The sequence below is a fragment of the Hypoxylon fragiforme genome (genome assembly GCF_022984875.1).
Source record: "Hypoxylon fragiforme strain CBS 206.31 chromosome Unknown GGS25scaffold_6, whole genome shotgun sequence".
Taxonomy (NCBI): Eukaryota; Fungi; Ascomycota; class Sordariomycetes; order Xylariales; family Hypoxylaceae; genus Hypoxylon; species Hypoxylon fragiforme.
Genome location: NW_026054761.1, coordinates 758,675 through 779,014, shown reverse-complemented (window position 1 = coordinate 779,014; position 20,340 = coordinate 758,675). Strand labels below are relative to the sequence as shown.

At 50.6% G+C, this 20,340-nt stretch overlaps 4 protein-coding genes across 4 annotated transcripts; 3 read left to right on the top strand and 1 right to left on the bottom strand.

Annotated features, from left to right (window-relative positions):
- Positions 1–656: 656 nt before the first annotated feature.
- GGS25DRAFT_514638 (fatty acid synthase S-acetyltransferase) lies at positions 657–8,687 on the top strand (the record flags this gene model as incomplete). The annotated part of the gene is made up of 22 exons (XM_049263009.1): positions 657–690; positions 949–1,588; positions 1,639–2,791; positions 2,825–2,945; positions 2,985–3,130; positions 3,161–3,232; positions 3,263–3,429; positions 3,463–3,493; positions 3,545–3,556; positions 3,602–3,786; positions 3,823–4,108; positions 4,142–4,233; positions 4,276–4,423; positions 4,454–4,489; positions 4,532–4,628; positions 4,668–5,012; positions 5,055–5,356; positions 5,387–5,568; positions 5,599–6,367; positions 6,442–6,726; positions 6,782–7,194; positions 7,274–8,687. 22 exons carry the CDS (start codon positions 657–659, stop codon positions 8,685–8,687), a joined length of 6,930 nt encoding a protein of 2,309 aa, XP_049115420.1.
- A 2,754-nt stretch (positions 8,688–11,441) lies between these two features.
- GGS25DRAFT_522537 (fungal-specific transcription factor domain-containing protein) lies at positions 11,442–14,035 on the top strand (the record flags this gene model as incomplete). The annotated part of the gene is made up of 6 exons (XM_049264253.1): positions 11,442–11,480; positions 11,549–11,781; positions 11,840–11,885; positions 11,950–12,696; positions 12,760–13,409; positions 13,465–14,035. The coding sequence occupies 6 exons, from the start codon at positions 11,442–11,444 to the stop codon at positions 14,033–14,035; spliced, it is 2,286 nt and encodes a 761-aa protein (XP_049115419.1).
- Positions 14,036–14,251: 216 nt separating this feature from the next.
- On the bottom strand, positions 14,252–15,159 carry GGS25DRAFT_522536 (3-beta-hydroxysteroid dehydrogenase; the record flags this gene model as incomplete). The annotated part of the gene is made up of 2 exons (XM_049264252.1): positions 14,252–14,665; positions 14,728–15,159. The coding sequence occupies 2 exons, from the start codon at positions 15,157–15,159 to the stop codon at positions 14,252–14,254; spliced, it is 846 nt and encodes a 281-aa protein (XP_049115418.1).
- A 944-nt stretch (positions 15,160–16,103) lies between these two features.
- GGS25DRAFT_494093 (uncharacterized protein) lies at positions 16,104–20,314 on the top strand. The gene has a single exon (XM_049261322.1). It carries the CDS (start codon positions 16,420–16,422, stop codon positions 19,738–19,740), a length of 3,321 nt encoding a protein of 1,106 aa, XP_049115417.1. The 5' UTR covers positions 16,104–16,419; the 3' UTR covers positions 19,741–20,314.
- The last annotated feature ends 26 nt before the right edge of the window (positions 20,315–20,340 follow it).

Below are 20,340 nucleotides of genomic sequence, written 5' to 3'. Positions count from 1 at the left end.
ATTCTATCGTGATGAGGCACATATTGGACCTATGGATCTGATTTTTTTTTTTAAATTTTACGTTAAGAGTTTTTACTTAATGATCAACATCTTTTTTGGTGGTGAATCTATTTTGGATCTCCTTCTTGAGAGCAAGAGAGGCCAAGACTTCAGAGAGTCACAGTACCTGACTATGTCGGGTAGAGGCGTCGATCATTTTTCTACAACAGGGGTAGCTATTAAGAATGAAATCCTTCAGAAGCCAAAAACTAAAAAAAGAAAAAAAAAGGCCGAAAATCGAGTTGGGTTGAAAAATTCTTGGACCAAATCTTCAAAGCTGTTCTCCCCTAATCTTTCGCCGTAAATTCGTTACCTACATCTCTATCGGTCGAGTACTTATCCATACCGATCGTTGACAACTTATGATCCATTCGTATATCTCAGAAGCGTACCTGACAAGGAGCCGAGATAGCTTACCGAACCCAAAGACAAGATGATTACGCATGAGATTGTGTATGGTTGCGTTTGGTATACCTTGTTCTTACTGCTTAGCTGCATATCGTCATCTGCGTTGCCCTACCTATAGGTAATCAACATGTGCTTCGGTCTCGGAACCCGTGCCTAGCGGGAGCTACACCCCGTCACACCTAGCGTCCTCAAGGTTGCATTTCAGCTACATGCCCAGGTGTCTACCTAGTACCGGGGCAGGCAGTTATTCAGGTACATAGGGTAGTTGTAAAGATAGGACATATAACTCAAGTGAAAAGCCACATTGGATTTCGTGCATTAGTTATTTTTGTTCATTCAGCTCTCATACCCAACGTTTACATTATCTTTATATTTCTATCGGTCTTGTGTAGATTAGACGGTCCATAATAATGTCCCCCTCAGCCATACCAGCTACGGACGACGCGGGCGTCGTTGCGCCAGAGTCCAAGAGCCAGATACCTTTGGGGAATGGAAACGGAGCTGCTCGACATGCTTCGGAAGCCCCTATAGCAGATGGAGAGTACACCAATGGTCATGCTACAAACGGCAATCTGAAAAATGGCCACGACACAAATGGTTATAGTTCTTCTAATGGGGCCGTTAACGGTGCCACTCACGCCGGCGCTATACCTATGGCAATATGCGGCATGGCTTGCCGTCTCCCCGGAGGACTGTCGACACCACAGGAGTTATGGGAATTCCTTCTTGCTAAGGGTGATGCTCGTGGCCCGGTCCCCAAGACCCGATATAACTTAGCCGGACATCATTCTACCACCGTCAAGCCCAGCATGGTTACGACAGATCACGGATTCTTCCTCGACGAAAGCGTGGATTTGGGAGCTTTGGACACATCATTCTTCACCCTGCCGCGGTCAGAAGTAGAGCGTGCAGACCCGCAACAACGCTTGTTGATGGAAGTCACCCGGGAGTGTTTTGAGGACGCAGGAATTACTAATTGGCGAGGAAGGACCATTGGCTGCTACGTTGGAAACTTCGGAGAAGATTGGCTTGAGATGTTTGCCAAGGAGTCTCAACAATGGGGTATGCATCGAGTAGTCGGCACGGGAGACTTTGTGCTCTCGAACAGGTTATCATATGAGATGGATCTGAAAGGACCAAGGTATGTCAACCTCCCATGACTTGTGCTTACGCGTTCTAACTATTTTTCAGTATGACCATCCGCACGGGGTGTTCTGCAGCACTCGTCGGTCTAAACGAGGCTTGCATGGCTATCTCGAGAGGTGACTGTGAGGCCGCCGTGATCGGTGGCGTCAATCTCATATTAGGTCCAAGTATGACTGCCGGGTTGACAGAACAAGGCATTCTGTCAAAGGATGGCTCTTGTAAGACATTCTCGGCGGATGCGAATGGGTACGCCCGTGGTGAAGCATGTGCTGCTATCTACGTGAAACCATTAAGCGATGCTATAAGAGATGGTAACCCAGTACGCGCGGTGATAAGGGCTACGTCGCATAACTTCGACGGCAAAACCCCTGGAATGTCACAGCCGAGTACTGATGCACAAGAGGCACTTATGCGAAGGGCGTACAAAGTTGCCGGCATAAGCGACTTCTCACAGACTGCCATGGTCGAATGCCATGGTACAGGCACACCAACCGGTGATCCTATCGAGACTAAAGCCGTTGCTCGAGTATTCGGAGAAAAGGGCGTCTATATTGGATCCGTCAAACCAAATCTCGGCCATTCCGAAGGCGCATCCGGTCTAGTATCCCTAATCAAGATGACAATGGCTCTGGAGAATCGCATAATCCCACCCCAAATCCGATTTACATCTCCCAACCCCAAGATTCCCTTCAAGGAGGCTAAGCTGACGGTACCATTGGAACCAACGCCATGGCCTGAATCCCGACTAGAGCGTGTGAGTGTCAACTCATTCGGCGTAGGCGGTGCCAATGCGCACGTGGTTCTCGACTCTGCTGCCAGCTTTCTTGCATCTACCCCTAAAATCTGTGATGCACCCCTTACACCACAATTGCTCCTATACTCCGCCAATACCACAAAGTCACTTACCCGGATGATCGAGAACTACAAGCAATGGATTGAGAAGAACCCAGGCAAGGTTGCGGATTTGGCGTACACCCTAGCACTCAGGAGGGAGCATCTTACGCACCGCACTTATGCCATCGTTAGCAACGGTGTAGTTGAGAATGCTGCACAACCTACCAAGGCCGGGAAGAAACCCAACGTCGTCATGGTGTTCACTGGCCAGGGTGCTCAGTGGCCGCTCATGGGTAAAGAGCTATTGCAATCTAACGAGACTTTCAAGTCCGCCATTCGATCGCTAGACGGACACCTAAAGACGGTGATGGGAGACGTGCCTGCGTATAACATCGAGGAAGAACTGCTCAAGCCCGCCCGGAAGAGCCGGCTGAGCTCGGCAGAGCTCTCCCAACCGCTTTGCACCGCCGTGCAAATTGCGCTCGTCGACACTCTCAGGTCCTATGGAATTCACCCTAGTGCCGTCGTCGGCCATTCTAGTGGTGAGATCGCCGGAGCATATGCCGCTGGGGCACTTACTGCTGAAGAGGCCATCACCGCCGCCCATCACCGAGGTGCCGTGACTTCCAAGCAAAAGAAGGCTGGATCTATGGCAGCGATCGGTATGGGTTGGGGCGAGACTGAGAAGTTCTTGATTCCCAACGTCACCGTTGCTTGCGATAACTCGCCCAAGAGTGTCACGATTTCGGGTGATACGGAGGATGTCAAGACTGTGGTTGCCACCATCAAGAAGTCGCGCCCAGACGTCCTGGCAAGATTGCTTCAAGTCGACAAGGCATACCATTCCTACCACATGGCCGAGATTGGGCCCGATTACCTTTCCCTAATCGGACAGCAAGTCAATGGAAACGAGCCCAACATCCCCTTCTTCTCAAGCGTCACGGGTAAGCTGCTCAACGGAGAGCGTGGCCTCGGGTCGAAGTACTGGAAGTCCAACCTCGAGTCCCCTGTCCGCTTTAACGAGGCTGTCACCAGTCTCCTGAAGCACGAAGTTGGACAGAACGCCGTTTTCCTCGAAATCGGACCGCACTCTGCTCTCGCGGGTCCCTTGCGACAGATTTTCACCGAAGTTTCCTCGCCTGCCCCTTACGCGGCGGTGATGGCACGAAACCAGAACTGCATCTCCTCACTCTTATCTGCTGTTGGCAAGCTTCATTCACTCAACGCTGCGCTCGATCTCCCGGCAGTGTTCCCCAGTGGCACGTGCCTCCCTGATCTACCTCGTTACCCGTGGAACCACGAAGAGAGCTTCTGGTACGAACCTCGAGTCGTCAAGGAGTGGCGTCACCGCAAATTCCCGTATCACGATTTATTAGGAGCTCGATCTACCGAAAGCACCGAATTCGAACCGACCTGGAGGAACCTGTTCCATCTTTCCAATGCCCCCTGGATCCGCGACCACAAAGTCGGCGACGACGTTATCTTCCCCTTCGCTGGCTATATTGCGTTGGCTGGAGAAGCCATAAGGCAGATCACCGAAACAAACGAGGGATTCAGTGTTCGCAACATTCTTGTCAACATGGCGCTGGTCTTGGGAGAGGGAAAGCCCACGGAAATGATAACTACTTTCCGCCCACACCGTCTGACAACTTCCCTCAACAGTTCGTGGTGGGAATTCACCGTTTCCTCCCACAATGGCCATGGATGGAACAAGCACTGCTCAGGAGAAATAACAGCACTATCTTCCGGCCTCACCGCATCATCTGAGCCTGACACCCTTCCCCGAAAGGTGAACGCTCGAAAATGGTACGAGACCATGGAAAAGTCTGGCCTAGGTCTAGGAAACAGCTTCCAAACCCTCAACACCATCGAGACATCGACCAACTCGGAGGGCCTAGCCATCGGAAAGGTGGTCAATGGCCGACAAGGAGATGAGGCTAATTACCACATCCACCCGACGGTTATCGACGCAACCTTGCAGATCCTGAGTGCGGCCGTCGTGAATGGTCTCGCCCGCAACGTCAAGAACTGGCTTCCGACTGGCATTGACAAGATCAGCATCGTTCGCTGCGGATCCGACATGGTCACCAGTGTCTCGGCAAAGGCCACCAGCAATCACTCCATCATTGGAAATGGGCGATGCATTTCGGAAGGCCAGACCGTGCTGGAAGCTTCGGGCATCCGCATGTCTCTCGCGGATGGTGCTCTTTCGAGCGACATTCCCGATACCCACGCCGCAGCTCGCTACGAGTGGTGCTCGGATATCAACTTCTTAGACGTGCAAAAATTGGTTCGACAGCCAGCGGACCGTACTCCTTACGGCCTTCAGCTAGAGCAGCTTGGCCGGCTTTGCATGGTGGCTGCACAGCGTGCGATCTCTGGAAAGGATATTCACATACCCCATCTACAGAAATATGCTACATGGATTGCTTCGCGAACCATGCCGGACAGTCTGACGAGCCTAGATGATGCATCCATACGGGCGCGGATCGAGAAGCTTACCAGTTACCTGCTCGAAACTCCCGCAGCTTCTGCCGCAACCGCTCTCCAACAAATCAGCATCGGGTTCGACGGCCTTTTATCCGGTCAGCCCTTGTCGGATATCCTGTCTGACGAGACTCTTGCAGCGCTTTATGGATTCATCGACGAGTCTGATACCTCTAGCTTCCTTCAAAGCCTGAGCCACTCGAAGCCCAACCTTCAGATCCTAGAACTAGGAACTGGAAGAGGCTCATCCGTAACTGATATCCTCAAGAACCTTACTCGACCCGACGGCCAAGTGCTGTGCTCCAAGTACACTTACACCACCACCGGTTTCATTTCCGGCAAGGATCAACAGAAGCCATTCCCGAACATGGAGTACGCCACCTTGGACGTCAGCAAGGACCTCAAGGAGCAGGACTTTGAAGGCGTACAATACGATCTCATTGTCGCGTCCCATGCCGTCCACGGCACCAAGAGCATCCAAGAAAGCCTCAAAAACATCAGGAAGCTTCTCCGCCCTGACGGCCGACTCTTGCTGCAAGAGCTATGCCCGACATCTAAATGGATCAACTACATCTTCGGAACACAGCCCAGCTGGTGGCTCGGCGCTGCCGACGGCCGACCCAACGAGCCCTACCTCGACGTCAACGCCTGGAAGTCCGAGCTCTCAACCGCCGGCTTCGGTAGAATCGAGGCAACGGTCCTAGACTCAGACGAGCCGCACCAACTAACCGCCGTCATCGTAGCGCGGCCCTCGCAGCCAGAGCAGGCCCAACAACCTAAGCGCGTAACGGTTCTGCACGACGGAGAAGCGACCTCGACCGTCCCGATCATCGCCCAGCTCGAGCAAGCCGGCTACGAGATCACCAAGTGCACGATCGACGGCACCCCGGCGCCCGGCCAAGACGTCATCTCCCTCCTCGACCTGTCGGGGCCGTACTTCGAAGCGCTGGACTCGTCGCGCTTCGACGCGTTCCGCGGCTTCCTGCACAAGCTCACCGACGCGGGCCTCCTGTGGGTGACGCCGCTGTGCCAGCTGGGGTGCTCGGACCCGCGGTACGCGCAGGTGATCGGGCTCGCGCGCACGATCCGCTCCGAGATGCTGCTCGACCTCGCGACGTGCGAGGTCGAGGACTTTGGCTCCGCGGCCGTGGCCGAGAAGGTCGTGCAGGTGCTCGCGAACTTCGGCAAGCGCAACGCCGGTGATGGTGGTGAGGAGGCGCTGCTCAGGCCCGACTACGAGTACGCGGTCCGCGACGACACCGTGTACATGGGGCGGCTGTACCCGTTCGCGCTGAAGGACGAGCTGCTGACGTCGGAGTCGAGCGATAAGGCTGTGCTGGATGTGGGCACACCCGGGCGACTTAACTCGCTGCAGTGGATTAGGCAGCCCCGCGAGGAGGTGCGCAGCCATGAGTTGGAGGTCGAGGTGCACTCGGCTGGTTTGAACTTTAGAGTATGTTCACCCCCCTATCCCCTTTTTACTCCCCTGATTTACCTAGGTACCGATGTACTAACAGCCATGACTAGGATATCTTGGTGGCACTCGGCATTGTCGAGCTCCCCATCCGACAGTTCGGTCTCGAAGCCGCTGGTATCGTTACCCGCGTCGGTGCCGACGTCAAGGACATGAAAGTCGGCGACCGGGTCTGCTGCCTCAAGAAGCACGCGTACTCGACGCATATCGTCACGCCCGATATCTTCTGCACCAAGATCCCCGACCGTTTGAGCTTCGACGAGGCGGCTTCTATGCTCATGCCTTATGTTACTGCGATTTACTCTTTGGTCAATGTTGGGCGTCTTGAGAAGGGACAGGTAAGGAAATGTCAAGTAGCCCATTCTTTCTTTCCTCCTACTAACAAAGAAACAGACTGTCCTAGTACACAGCGCATGCGGCGGCGTCGGCATCGCCGCGGTCCAGGTATGTCAGATGCTCGGCGCGGACCTTTACGTGACGGTCGGCAACGAGGAGAAGGTGCAGTTCCTGATGGACAACTACCACATCCCGCGGAACCGGATCTTCCACTCGCGCAACAACTCCTTCGTCGAAGGCATTATGCGCGAGACGAATGGCCAGGGCATCGACGTCGTGCTCAACTCGCTGTCCGGCGAGCTGCTGCACGCCACCTGGACCTGTGTGGCGGAATTCGGCACCATGGTCGAGATCGGCAAGCGAGATTTGATCGGCAATGGCAAGCTCGACATGAACACGTTCTTGAAGAACCGCAGCTACTGCTGCGTGGATATTGATCAGCTCTGGAAGAAGCCGGTGCTGTTGAGGAAGTAAGTTCATTCTCTACTACACCAACGAGCTTATCATTACAGAGCTATTCCCACTAACCTACACCCCCCTCCTCCACAGACTCATCCTCTCCACCCTGGAGTACTACGAGAAAGGCCTCACAACCTCGATCCAGCCCCTGAAGATCTTCCCGGCCTCCGAAACCGCCGACGCCTTCCGCTACATGCAGAAGGGACTGCACATCGGCAAGATCGGGATCTCGCTGCGCCCCTCGCACGACGTCCACGACATCTCCTTCAGCACGACCCCGCGCGCGCGCACCATGGCCTTCAACAGCTCCGCCTCGTACCTGCTCGTCGGCGGGCTCGGCGGCCTGGGCCGCGCGATCGCCACCTGGATGGTCGACAACGGCGCGCGCTCGCTGATCTTCCTCTCGCGGAGCGCGGGCAAGGGCGCCGCGGACGAGGGGTTCGTCGCGGAGCTGCAGAGCATGTCGTGCGCCGCGCACCTCGTCGCCGGCGACGTCACCGACCCCGGCGACGTCGCGAGGGCCGTCGCCGCCGCGCCCGCGACGCACCCCCTGAAGGGCGTGATACAGTTGTCCATGGTGCTGCGCGACCAGAACTTCGACGTCATGAGCATCGAGGACTGGACGGCGGCGGTCGCGCCCAAGGTCCAGGGCACCTGGAACCTGCACCGCGCGACGGAGGGCAAGGGCGACGCGCTCGACTTCTTCGTGCTCTTCAGCTCGCTGTCGGGCATGATCGGGCAGCCGGGGCAGGCGAACTACGCGAGCGCGAACACGTTCCTCGACGCGTTTGCGCAGTACCGCAACGGGCTGGGGCTCGCGGCGTCGGTCGTCGACATCGGTGCTGTGGAGGACGTGGGCTTTATTTCGCAGCAGGCGGGCTTGATGAACAAGATGAAGGCGAGCGGGTTCAAGGGCGTCACCGAGCAGGAGCTGCTGGACGCCATGGCGGTTGCCATGAGCGCGCGTCCGCAGGCGGCAAAGGCGAAAGCGGCCAATGGCGCTTCTCGGTTCGTCGACAGCAATACTTTCGTCCTGGGTCTGGGCTCGACGATCCCCCTGAACAGCGCGGCGAACCGCGCGGTGTGGAAGAAGGACCGACGAATGGCGGCGTACCACAACGCGGCGACCGGCGGCGCGGACGCCGCTGCCTCCAACGAGACGCTGAAGACGTTCCTCGCGACCGTGAAAGAGGACCCCGCGGTCCTGAAGGCGCCGGAGTCCTCGAAGCTGCTGGCGCTCGAGATCGGGCGCAAGCTGTTCGACCTGCTGCTCAAGCCGCAGGAGGACCTCAACACGTCGTGGCCATTGGTGGACCTGGGTCTGGACTCCCTGGTAGCGCTGGAGCTGCGCTCGTGGTGGAAGCAGGTTTTCGGGTTCGACATCAGCGTGCTGGAGATGTTGGGCATGGGGTCCCTGGATGCGCTGGGTCAGCATGCGGCGGATGGGATGATGAGGGGGATCACGGAGGAGAATGAGCGGAAGGAAGCGGAAGGAGCTTCGTGATGGACGGACACCTGCATGGCTTTTTCCAAGGTTGTATTCTTGACTTTTTGTGATGAATTCATGAAATGTACTGGAAAGGAGGTTCGATAACGGTTAATTATCCTAATTCGGTGTTGGGTGTTATTTACATGTTAAAGGGCCGGTTTATTTTTTATTTTATTTTTTTGTTTTCATTTCTGTCAATTTCTGTTGATTAAATGTTTTATTAGGTACCTAGATTTCTATAACATCTCTATGGCATTGAAATTCCAGTTACTCCCTTTTCCGTGAAGTCAATTCAAGCTCAAATCTATATTAACACCAACACCATACTCGGAATGCGTGTTGGTTGCGCTGCTCAAGATTTCCAGAGCCTCCTGTGGAGAAAGGGTCCATATTGACAGCAACGCGGCCTTTCGATGTTCCCCTCTTCACGTTTAACTAGCTGTTATAGATAGATACCACGAGGTCGCTGCCTTGCTGGGTGCTACGGTAGATTAGGTAGGTGGTAGTCGTAGGCGTGGGAGGCTTAGTGGTGCAACCTACTAGTTTACCCCCTTACTTCCAAGTTTATTTGCCTAGTACTCACCTAGGTAGGCACCTAGCTATACCTATTTAACCTGTTATATCAAACCACCGAGAAAGTGCCTTGCTTCAATGTTCTGGCCAGTGGTCGAGAACGGAGGCGTCAGCAGTTCAACGGCGGTGGCACGTAGTTATAAACAAATATCGCACCAATCGCGCGAGGAAGATACCGCATAAATGACAAGAGAAATGTCTTCACCGTTCATACTAGTAATCTCTTGCGTCGCAAAATGCCATGAACTACATGTATTAATCTCTTGGCTAGATACCTGGATTTTCCCCATGAAGGCAATTTACGACGAAGGCGGTCGGATCCGACGTAAGGTGAATAGCTCCTCTCATGATGGGGCTTCTCGTTCCTTGGTATTCTACTAGCTACTAGGTAGGTGCTTAGCCAACCTAGCGCAATAACAATTGCCGGACTCGGGCTCGGCAGCGGACCGAGTACTAGGTATTTGGATCGACAGGAACGTTGGCTATCATTGATCGCGGCTTTTGAAACAAGCAACGTGGGGATGGAATCGTTGATCATTGGGGTTCGTATATTAGCTAAGTCCTGTTCGTATAAATCTCGGTTTTGGCGATAAGCAAGCTGGGGTAATGTAAGTAAGAAAGATTATCAAAATTTCCTGTTTTGTTTTGGCGTAGATATCAACGAACGAGCCTTCTCCTCTAGACCGAAAATCCTTATCCCCGATCATTGCCTTGGTAAAATTACCTCACACCACCTGGTCCCTGGAGACAGACATTGAAGTTTCATACGGCATAGTATGCTGCTATACCACGGATGCTTGGCGTACAAGTAGGACAATGCGATCAATGGCAATGGCTTAGTTAGGGTTGAGTTGAGTTGAGTTGAGTTGAGTCGCAGAGAAAGACCAAATTAGGGTCATATTCACGATGCACAGAATAATTATAGATGGACCAGTGTGGCTGCTGCCTATTCTCATCGCCTTACCATCGCCTCCTATCCACATCTGACATACCCCGCGGGATCATGTTCATCATTGGCCAGATCCATGCGGGGTTCCCCGAAAGCGATATGGGTGTCAGCATAAGGGTCGTCTCGATTACTACTAGGTAGTGTCCAATATGCAGAAAGAGAGGCCGTACAGGATTGCGACGACGCTGACAGATCGTCGTATGAATCATACATTGGTCTAGGTTGGAAGTGGTGCTAGGTAGCTCGGACTGGTCAGCACAAGGTGGTAAGGCAGGTAGGGACCTAGGCAGGCTGACGGGCTGAACTAACTAATATGTATGTAATAATATCTCTATAATTTTCTTCCATCTTTTTCCTTTTCTTCCTTTTCTTGTTCTACATCCAATGAGAATTTGGGAGTTGCTCAAAGAGATCGAGAAGGATTTAGTATGACAACTCAACCACCTCGGCACATGAGATCCTTCAGCTTACCAACCCGTACATGATCATGTCTTATAATCCTTGCGATTGTATAACTGCCCCCAAAGTGTTTATAAATTCGGATATAGCTATAGGTTGTATTAGGTAATACTATAACAGGAGTCGTGAGATTAGACTTAAATGGTTTACCAGAAATTCCACCTACTAAGTGTCTTGGAGAGCCGATCACTCGGAAAGTATACGATAGACTAGGTACATAGTACTCCCGGTTCTCTTGATTTTGAAATTATGGCCCGTATAGCCAGCCCTGTGCATACCTGTACATATGCGTGGCTGGGTACCTAGCTTCTACGATATCTGCAGATACCGCTAGCAGGGGCCTTTCCCAATATCTTTCTATCCACTATCAAGGATGGGATGGATGCCCTCTCCATGGCGGGTCCATGGGGCTATGAACGTGTTGATTTTATGTAGTATTTAAGGATTTTAGCGGGACAGCCAGTAAGCATACCCAGGCACCATGTGTACCGAATCACGATCTTAACCGACTTGAGATTAGGCCTATAGCAACGGGGGGGTATGGGGTTCGTGGCATACATAGTATTGCATCTTACGGCATGCAGAACCGCCGAGAATCCTCACCCAGAGGAGCATTAAGCTCGCATGCCTTAGGCTCCCAAAAACTTGTATGAGTGTCAACAGTACTCACTGATAACCACGGGATACTCGTCCTCGACGAGTTGGGTTAATACCAGCCAACGTACGCTCACTCCTCATAAGCACACATTATATCTGTAATAGCCGTAGGGGTCCCTGGCTCGCTAAACATGTCTCCTCTAGAGAAACGCGCCCGTACGTACGATGAGGTAGGTAATGCATTCCATCATGACAATTTCTTCTTTGGATATTATGACTAAGTTAAGCTCTCATCCAGATGTCGAGGGAAACAAGTGGGAAAGAGTACGCAGGTGAGCAGGGGTCCCTTCAAAAGCGTGAGCTCCTTTTTGACGCTGCCTCAAGCTCACCATCGCCTGCAGTGTGTGACCAGTGCCGAATCAAGAAAATCCGATGTGGGAGGGAAAAGCCCTTCTGCGCCAATTGCACACGTCTAGGCCAGAAGTGTGAGTGGTCTGGTAATGGCAAGAAGGGCAATCAAACAGCTCTACTGTACGGGCTTCCAAACCACCCAGATCTCATCTCGCAGTGCTTGACTAATAGCTAATAGGAGCCATACAATCGAAGGCTTGAGTAAACGTCTGGAAACTTTAGAGGTGTGTTAGACTCTCCGCTCCACCTCTTATGCGAACTGTGTTAGCTTATCATTTTCATTATGAGGCTGCATTGGCGGAGACGCAAAACACAGTCAAGCGCCTCGTTTCGGGAACGTCGACTAGTGTAGATGCTGCGCTCGAGACGTTCCAGGGTAACCACAGCTGGCCCACCCCTGAGGACAGCACTCTGGTGACTTATGAGGCACCAACATTCAAGAGACCTCTTGGCCACTTTCTCAATGGCCAAAATGGTGAAACGGGCGAAAGATACTTCGAACCTACATCGACGGCGTCATTGTTGTATGATATGAGAGATCTCGTTCTCGAGCCCCTCATCAATAGCGAGCCTGAGAATGAGGGTTTAAGGGAATGCGCTCTGTTAGCACGTAAAAGGTTCGACCTCTTGGTATCACGGGAAGAAGTGGTTAGCCGGGGCGGAACACTTCCTACAGCGCCTCCCATTTCTATACTGAAGGCTATGGTCGAGCCGTACTTTGCCACTATTAACCCGCAATTTCCCATCTGGACCAAAGCGTCGTTCAATCGCATCACCACGGCATTGGAAGAGATAGACTCTTCTGGCCAAGACCTGGGACTGGTTGTATGCTCCAATAATCTGATTCTCATGACTTTAGCAGCGACCATGTTAAGGGCTCCATCGCATCCAAGCAAGCCAAGGTCGGCCCGCAATAGCTCATCTATCGATCTTGATCTCATAAAGGGGTTCCTTGCAAATGCACGGAGAGCAATTGAGCATGCAGAACTTCTTTTGTCGCCTCGGCTTGTCAATGTCCAGGCCCTCCTATCATTGGTACGATGACCACTCAACTTGAATTTCTTTTTCGGTAAAGTCCCACTGACATATGATAAAAAGTGTGTGGTGGCGCAGGAACATATGTCCCAGGGTGTTTTTGCCAGACTTTTTAACCTAACTGCGCAGTGCGCAAAGTCCATTGGCCTTCACGACTGGGATAGAAGCTTTCGAGGGTACGTAGGATCTGAGGATAGTCGGGAGAGGCAATGCGTATCCTACTGCTTATATATCCTCGATAAGGCGGTCTGTTGGACAGTCGGTACATCTCCATGCATCTTATCATCTGACGTATACCTTGATACGATCCCAAAGTTGTCCGACAACGAGTGTACGGGCGAGTTGGTGGCGAGAGCAAAGCTAGCCGAGATCCAGGAAACCATTCATTTTGAGATTTACGCCTGTCGGGCTCCCGCGAGAACTGAAGATCAGGTGCGGCAACTGATATCTGAATATGATCAGAAGTTACAGAACTGGTTAAGTGACTCCGCCGTTGATCTAGAAGATATCGAGAGTCCTATTTCTCCGAGCACTACGCCAGGAATCGAGCTATCTGTCGGGTTTGCTTCTACGCAATTGCTATATATGTGGCCATTTCGAGAGCACCCTGATATCGCCACCCGGCAGACAGAAGTTGCCAAGAAATGCATGGGGCTTTTATTGCGTTTATGGCGGTCCACAGCAGAGCTTGGGTATCATGGAGTATTTCCACGGTCAGCATCCTTGACTTCGTTTATTCTCAACCATAGACTGACTTGACGTATCTAGAATTGTTGCGTCTCATTCACCCCTTTATCTTTTCGAGACATGCGCGCACATTCTGAGGAAGGGAAAGGGGCAGGACTCAGATATAGAACTTTTTCAATCGTTCACTGAAATGCTCCGAGACATAACAGAGTTGAGAGAGGACGATTCCTATAATCGACAGTTATGGGAAATTTGCACGACCCTTTTGGATGTCATCGCGGCAAAGAAGACGCAACGGAAACGGCGAAAAACGCAACACACCCCGGTATCTGCATTGTCGCCCATGTCATCTGTAGTCGTGCCACCACCCACACATCGCACATCTTTGAATAGCCCGTCGGAGATGAATTCTAGTAACAATGCCTCCCCACCAGCCCAAAGCGACTCCCAGAGTTGTAATAATCTGGTAGTATCGGGGTTCGAATCACTAATATCTCCACCAAATTCTCGCATTGGACCAGATGATCATCTAGTTACGTTAATGGGGGCTATGGAAAAGGTACCATTCGAGCCATTTGACCTCTCTGGGTATGGCGGGACTCATATTCCAAGGGGTGAAAGTCTTGTAGAGAAAGAGATGTGGTGGGAATGATCTATATGCCAACCTCGGTACGTAGGTAGTAAGAAACAGAAGGGGCCTGGTGATAAGCTTCATAAAATAGATTTGGTATTGAGTGAAGGATGATTGGAATAGATGGTATCAATTGGAATGGGCACCTATTAGGCACTTTGATAGAAACGATACCATCAATTGAACAGAACATACCCCTTAGTTGCCTAGTCTGTGGATATCATGTGGAGTAAGATGCTATGCACTCCTTTGGCCTGCATCCTCTTTCTTCACTGGGCTCATGTGCTCCAAGATAAAGCTCATGCCATCATTGCATGGATCGGGCGGTTTCCTGAAATACACATCATCTACAAAGATTTCGATAGCGATACCGACGGTAGAATTCTCAAGTTTCTGACCCCAGGAATCGCTCATCGAGACGCCATGGACGAGAGACTCAACCGTTGATGTCACTTTCTCCATCTTTGTGAGGTACTCTTGTGGATATGCGTCCCATGCTTCCTTGGGCAACAGATTTGTTCGTACAGATCCGGGACAAATGGCGTACGTCCTTACACCATTCTCATCATAGAAGATAGGAGCGACCGAGCGCATGAAATTTAATATGCCTGCTTTGGCCGCTGCGTATAACGGTGTAATCGATTGTGGGTACTAAAGATAGGTAAATGAGGGACATGTGTCGTTGTAACTATCCCGGGAAAGGAACAACTTACTATGCCTGCTATACTAGATGTCATGACGAGAACGCAGTCCTTGCCACCGTGTTGGTTGGCCCTGAAGTAATGCTGCGCAAGATAAGTCGTTTTAATGACGCCTTTCAAGCTCACATCGATACTCATATCCTCTAGTTCTGGTGGTGGCAAGGAAGCTTCATGTGTCTCGTAGAACCTCCCCTTTTCCATAACACCGGCGTTCGCGAACACAAAGTCAAGCCGACCTTCTGCTTTAAAGACGGCATTGAAGGAAGAAGAGAGAGAGACCCAAGAATCAACGTCAACTTTGTGATAGGTACAATCAGTGGCTTTGTTAGGTTCATTTAAGTCGAAAATGTGAACTCGCCAACTTTTGCTGGAAAGTAGTTCCGCAACGGCAAACCCCAGCCCCGAGGCACCGCCGGTAATGATAGCTACTTTAGAGTTTGACATGCTTCATAATAGAAATGCATAAAATGTAGCGACGATGGTAGTTGTGATAAGAGGAGACTTGACTCATGATTATAGCCACCATGACAGAAGGATAATGGCAGGATAATATTACCGGCAAGGATCCGTTCCCCGCATCGGCATTTCATGATGCTACGACGATATGCCGAATTGATCATTAGGTTAGGTATGTTCAATGTTGGCTAAGGAGTTCAAGACTTCAAGTACCTAGCCGAGAATTGGTATGCTAGGGTAGAGAGGCACTAGTAGCCTGCCTACCTCTAGGTATACCTATGTAGATGTAGACAGAGAAAATGAATATTGAAAAGGATCATGATGTATTAAAAGGTATGGAGTATGGAAAGCTAACCACTACGAAAAAGTCTTAAATACATGCTCGCAGTGTGTCTCACTTTCCATTGGGTAAACAATACAAACCTTCAAGTTATGTTTAAAGTTGGAAGTTTAATGCTACAAGGTCACCCAGGTACATAACATTAGACATGACATCAATTTAATTCTTGACCTATCCTAGGTACATACGTATTATGACATCATCGCTATTTGGGAGTGCCTACGAACAATATACATGTGTCTTTCATCAATGTGGCATTCAAGAATTAGATATTGTACCGAGTATCAATGCGGGGTGTGACTCCATTTACCCCAACTGCGGCTGAATGTTTCAAAGTTATGAGCTGTGATAAGAACGTGGACTCATTAACAATATTTTGAGAAGGGTACTTAGATACATGCTATAAGTACCTACCCTAGGAACATAAAAGCGCACGGACTATACCTAATATCGCTTAGAGCTTGACTTAAAAGAACGGCAAAAGGTGGAACCTAGGTTAGAAGCTAGGCTGACCGCTTTCCCTTTCGGGAAGATAGAATCAACAAGGATCTACTTTTAACTTACTAGTCAGTCGCGACGCCAACTCGGTGTAGCTCTTCTCGTGGCCGCGATAACACAACACTTTTCAATTCTTCGATTCTTCATTTTACCCTGCACACCCTCACAATATGCTCAAATCAATGTAACTATTGAAAAACATAGGATTTTTAATACCCATTTTGATAACCCCTCCTTTAATAAACTTTTTAGTTCTTTTCTTTTCACATTTTCACCTTTTCTTTCCAAGGTTGGACGTGATTGTCCATTTGGTATGAAACACTTCGTAACCCATCTATATATTTCTCCTGGACAACCATGCACCTACCAGCTTGAATCGCATAACTTTATCACCGTTGCCCCAAGAGATCATGGAACGCGACTCGCCAAATGCCTTAGGGGCCCTAGCTATGAAGTCCAACGGAAACTTGAATGCAAAATCTAACGGAAACATTCGGGGCGGGAAGACTACTACACAACCCTTTGGTAGCCAACGAACTTCTACCTACAGACAGAGCACTGGTAAGCCTGAGCTAAAGGAAAACATTGTATCCGACCCAGACTCCAGTATCAGCTCTGGGTCTCGACACCCACTATACTCAGGCCCAAAGTACCTCGGCGCATCGACACGTAAACTTTCCGAATCACCTCGTGAAACGCGAATACCTCTCCCGAAAACTACAGCATCCGCCAACGCCTCTCCTACACCACAGACCAACAATCAAAATAGATTGAGTCACCAGGACAAGTGGTCGCTTGATATGCGACAGCCTATGAGCCTCAAGTCGGCCTTCTCGCTGGCTCAGAAGCAAGAAGCAATCGACCCAGCCGACGACGACACCTTTAGCATCAAACACGCATTCAATATGGCCAGTGCCGAGATGAACGGCCGTATCGATGGTTCCCCTAGCCCTGCCCCACGAACTCATTCGAGACGCCAGTCATACACGTCAACTTCACAGAAAGGAATAACTACCAGCGCGAAAAAAGATCTCGGACAGCACCTTCATCAGTTTGACCGAAATCATCAACTGGGTACGGGAAATGCACCTCTTAGAGGCTTGTTTGGCAAGACTCGCATTCCATCTAGTTCCTCCGACGCTGGCAATAACCTTGTTAAGAAAGTTAGTGACCATAACCTTCAACGTTCCGCGTCGCGGATCGGAAGTGGTCAGTGGCCAGCTAGTCCAAGAAAAGATGCGAACGCCGTCGTAGAGGATCGTATGGTCGGTACTGCCAACCGAGAGCATCATAATAAACTTGTCTCTGTTCCGTCTATCGGCTATGAATCCGCTAGCGATGAACGAGCTTCTCCTGTCAAGAAACCTACGAGCTTGTCCCCAGAAAAGAGCTTGAATTGGGAATTAGATGCCGATTTCACTGCTGGTGATCTCCAGATTTCCAACAGCCCCCGTATCCGCACTGGTCGATCCGACGGGGGACTTTCTCGACGGTCATCGGGAGATACGGAATCGCCAGTCAGACACACGCCAATCTTGCGTCGCAGCAATAACCGGCTCGATCAAATTCGGCAGAAAGAAATTCAAGCTGCCAACGCCGTTCTGCCTGAAGAAGATCTGACTTCATCTAAGCGAGCTAAAAGCCGACTGGATGAGCTTCGGGCGCTAGAAAGGGAGGCTTTTTCTAGGCGAGCAATGGCTTCAAGTAGGCTCGATGAGATACGAGCGAAGAATTCCGAGGCGCGATTGGCATTACCAGAGACTAGCAAAAGCCCCAATAAGGACGATCAACTAGAAAGCTCTGTTCCCTTTGACCACAGACCCTCGAAGAGTCCAGTTCAAGACTTCAGCCCGAACATGAAAAAGGAGCAAATCCCAGACACGCCTCCTACTGTGCTCCGGCCTACTGTGCCTCGGCCTACTGTGCTCGGAAGTACAAGCGACTATACATCCCACCAGCCACAGCCGTGTGAAGTGAAAATAGACAAACCTAAGGCTGCAAACGACAAAACTGACGTTTCTTTACCACGAAACGATTCCCACGACTTACTTCGCCGTCTTGCCCGGGCAACTAGTGACAGTCCTCCGTCTGAAAAGAATCATCAGCAAGTTGTTTCAGACAATCCCCCATCAAAGGAAAAGTCTGAGCAAAGAGAAAGAAGTCGATCAAGTTTCACGGGAGAAGAAAGGATGCCCCAAAACTCAGAGGTCAAAAGCCTGGAGATTAAGAGCTCCAGGGAGAGACCAACAGTAGGGTTCGCAGGGTTACGACGAGATCTGTCTAGTGATTCCGTTCGCAATAAATGGTCTAGCCGACCTAACTCGGAAGCTGACCCAACGGATCGCATTGAAGCTGAAATGAAGCTTTTTGCACCCCTCGACAACTACTCCGAAAAGGGCTCCGTCCGCGGCCCGTCGCCAATTTCGTCAGAGCCAGCAGAAGAAGCGACGCCCAAGCCAACTAAGATCGATCCATTGACACAGCCGACTCCTCGTGTCACTGGAGCATATGTAGAGACACCCGCCACCACCAGGGTTAAACAAGAGCGCCTGCGTCCTTCAGATGATAAGAAGCCTTTAGATGATCAAACTAAAGTCTCGAATGCTACCGAGCTTCGTAGTAGGAGCTCCAGCGATCCACTGAACGAGGACTATATTAAACAAGAAAATGATGACGAACCAAGAGCCACCAAGAAGTTATCAGGGCCGCGGTCTTCATCAGCCCCCACAGCTTCGCGCCGCGCCAGGGCCAACTCCAGAAGGCGCCGTCCTCTTCGTCCTGTAATCAATACGGCCAACCCCCCATCTGTCAAGGATGATATTCGTGCTATATTACGCTTGAATCAGATTGACGATTCGACCCTTGAGGACTTCGACGAGATCCTCGCTGATCAGGACATTGACGATGACGAACTTGCGCAAATGGTGAAGGATACTATGAATAAGATTGACGATGATATGGAGATTCCGGGTATTTCGGAGCAAGATCGTGAACTTCAGGTCTACGACAGGATGAGCAAATCGTTGCAGACTGGCCTTCTAGGTATCCGGTCTGCGAAGAAGGGGATCGAACGTCTCGAAGACAAGGTTACACACACTGACCATAAGGTAGCCCAAACTCCTGCGGATCCAAAAGCCTCCAGTTTAAAGCCTGAGGTACAGTCTGAAGTACACGTTCAGACCAATTCGACTAGTACCACACCCGTCTTGATTACTATTCCCACTTTGTACCGAAAATCACCCAAATTGAGACTTACCAAAGTTGGCCTATTCACGCTCCTTTTTCTCATATGGTACATCGTCGAGTCGGTCTTCTGTTCGCTGTATACTCCTCAGTATAACTGTACTCCAGAAGTACCGTGTGAGTGGTCACCAGACGAACCGTATTTCCCATACGCAATGCCATTCATGTTGGATGAGTGGGCCACCGGAGGTAAAGGAAGAGCTTTGACATGGAAAGCTGGGGAGGAAATAGGAGATTTTCTAGCTGAGATCTCAGACTGGGTTACAGGAACTGATTTTACACAGTTTGATGAGAAATATATGAACATCTGGGAACGCAAGAGACAGAGGAGACGACTACGGAAGCACCGCCCCGTCGCGAAATGGGTAGCGCCTCCAATTTATAAGCCTTCATTTATGAAATGGGGTGCAGCCAGGGACACTTTCGAAGACGATGTATATGAGATGGGAGAGGACGATGAAGCCTTGGGCGCGGACGAGCCGTTGTGAAATACCAAACACAAGTCTGCTATGACTATCACCATGGCGATTTGAATGCTGCCAAAGGATACTTACGAACATGACGCTGTCCAATATTTCGATTTCGAGACGAAGCACCAGCATTCCCGACTACCGACTGTATAAACGCTGGGTACCTACCTTTAGTACCTACTGGATTTGATTTCTGCATTGCGAATAGGCGAATAGGCGGATGCGACAAAATTCCACTGGCTTTGTCTCCACCGTTTTCTGTCAGAACCGAAACGAAGTAAACGAATTACCCCAAAAGTGACATTTACATCTTCCGGCCATAGGAACTTGGCAGACTTATACCCTTACAATATAGAATATGTTGATTTTAATCGTAGTATCGTTATAACATTTACATACCATACCTACATACCTAGCAATGTGACGTGAGTCTCGTTCCTGTGGCCTTGGCGGCTGTTAGCTACGTCAATTCAATCTTGGTGCGAAGATCTACAGTAATGTCTCAAGCTCAGCTATTACTATTAGTTTCATTAATCTTCTATTCCTCCCCTCTTTTATTCATGCTATTTTCTCCCACTATTAGCCATAACCACTTACGCAAGCACTTGTTATATAACT

Coding starts and splice junctions, on each gene's coding strand:
- GGS25DRAFT_494093 (XM_049261322.1), top strand. CDS start 16,420: ATGGAACGCGACTCGCCAAATGCCTTAGGGGCCCTAGCTATGAAGTCC.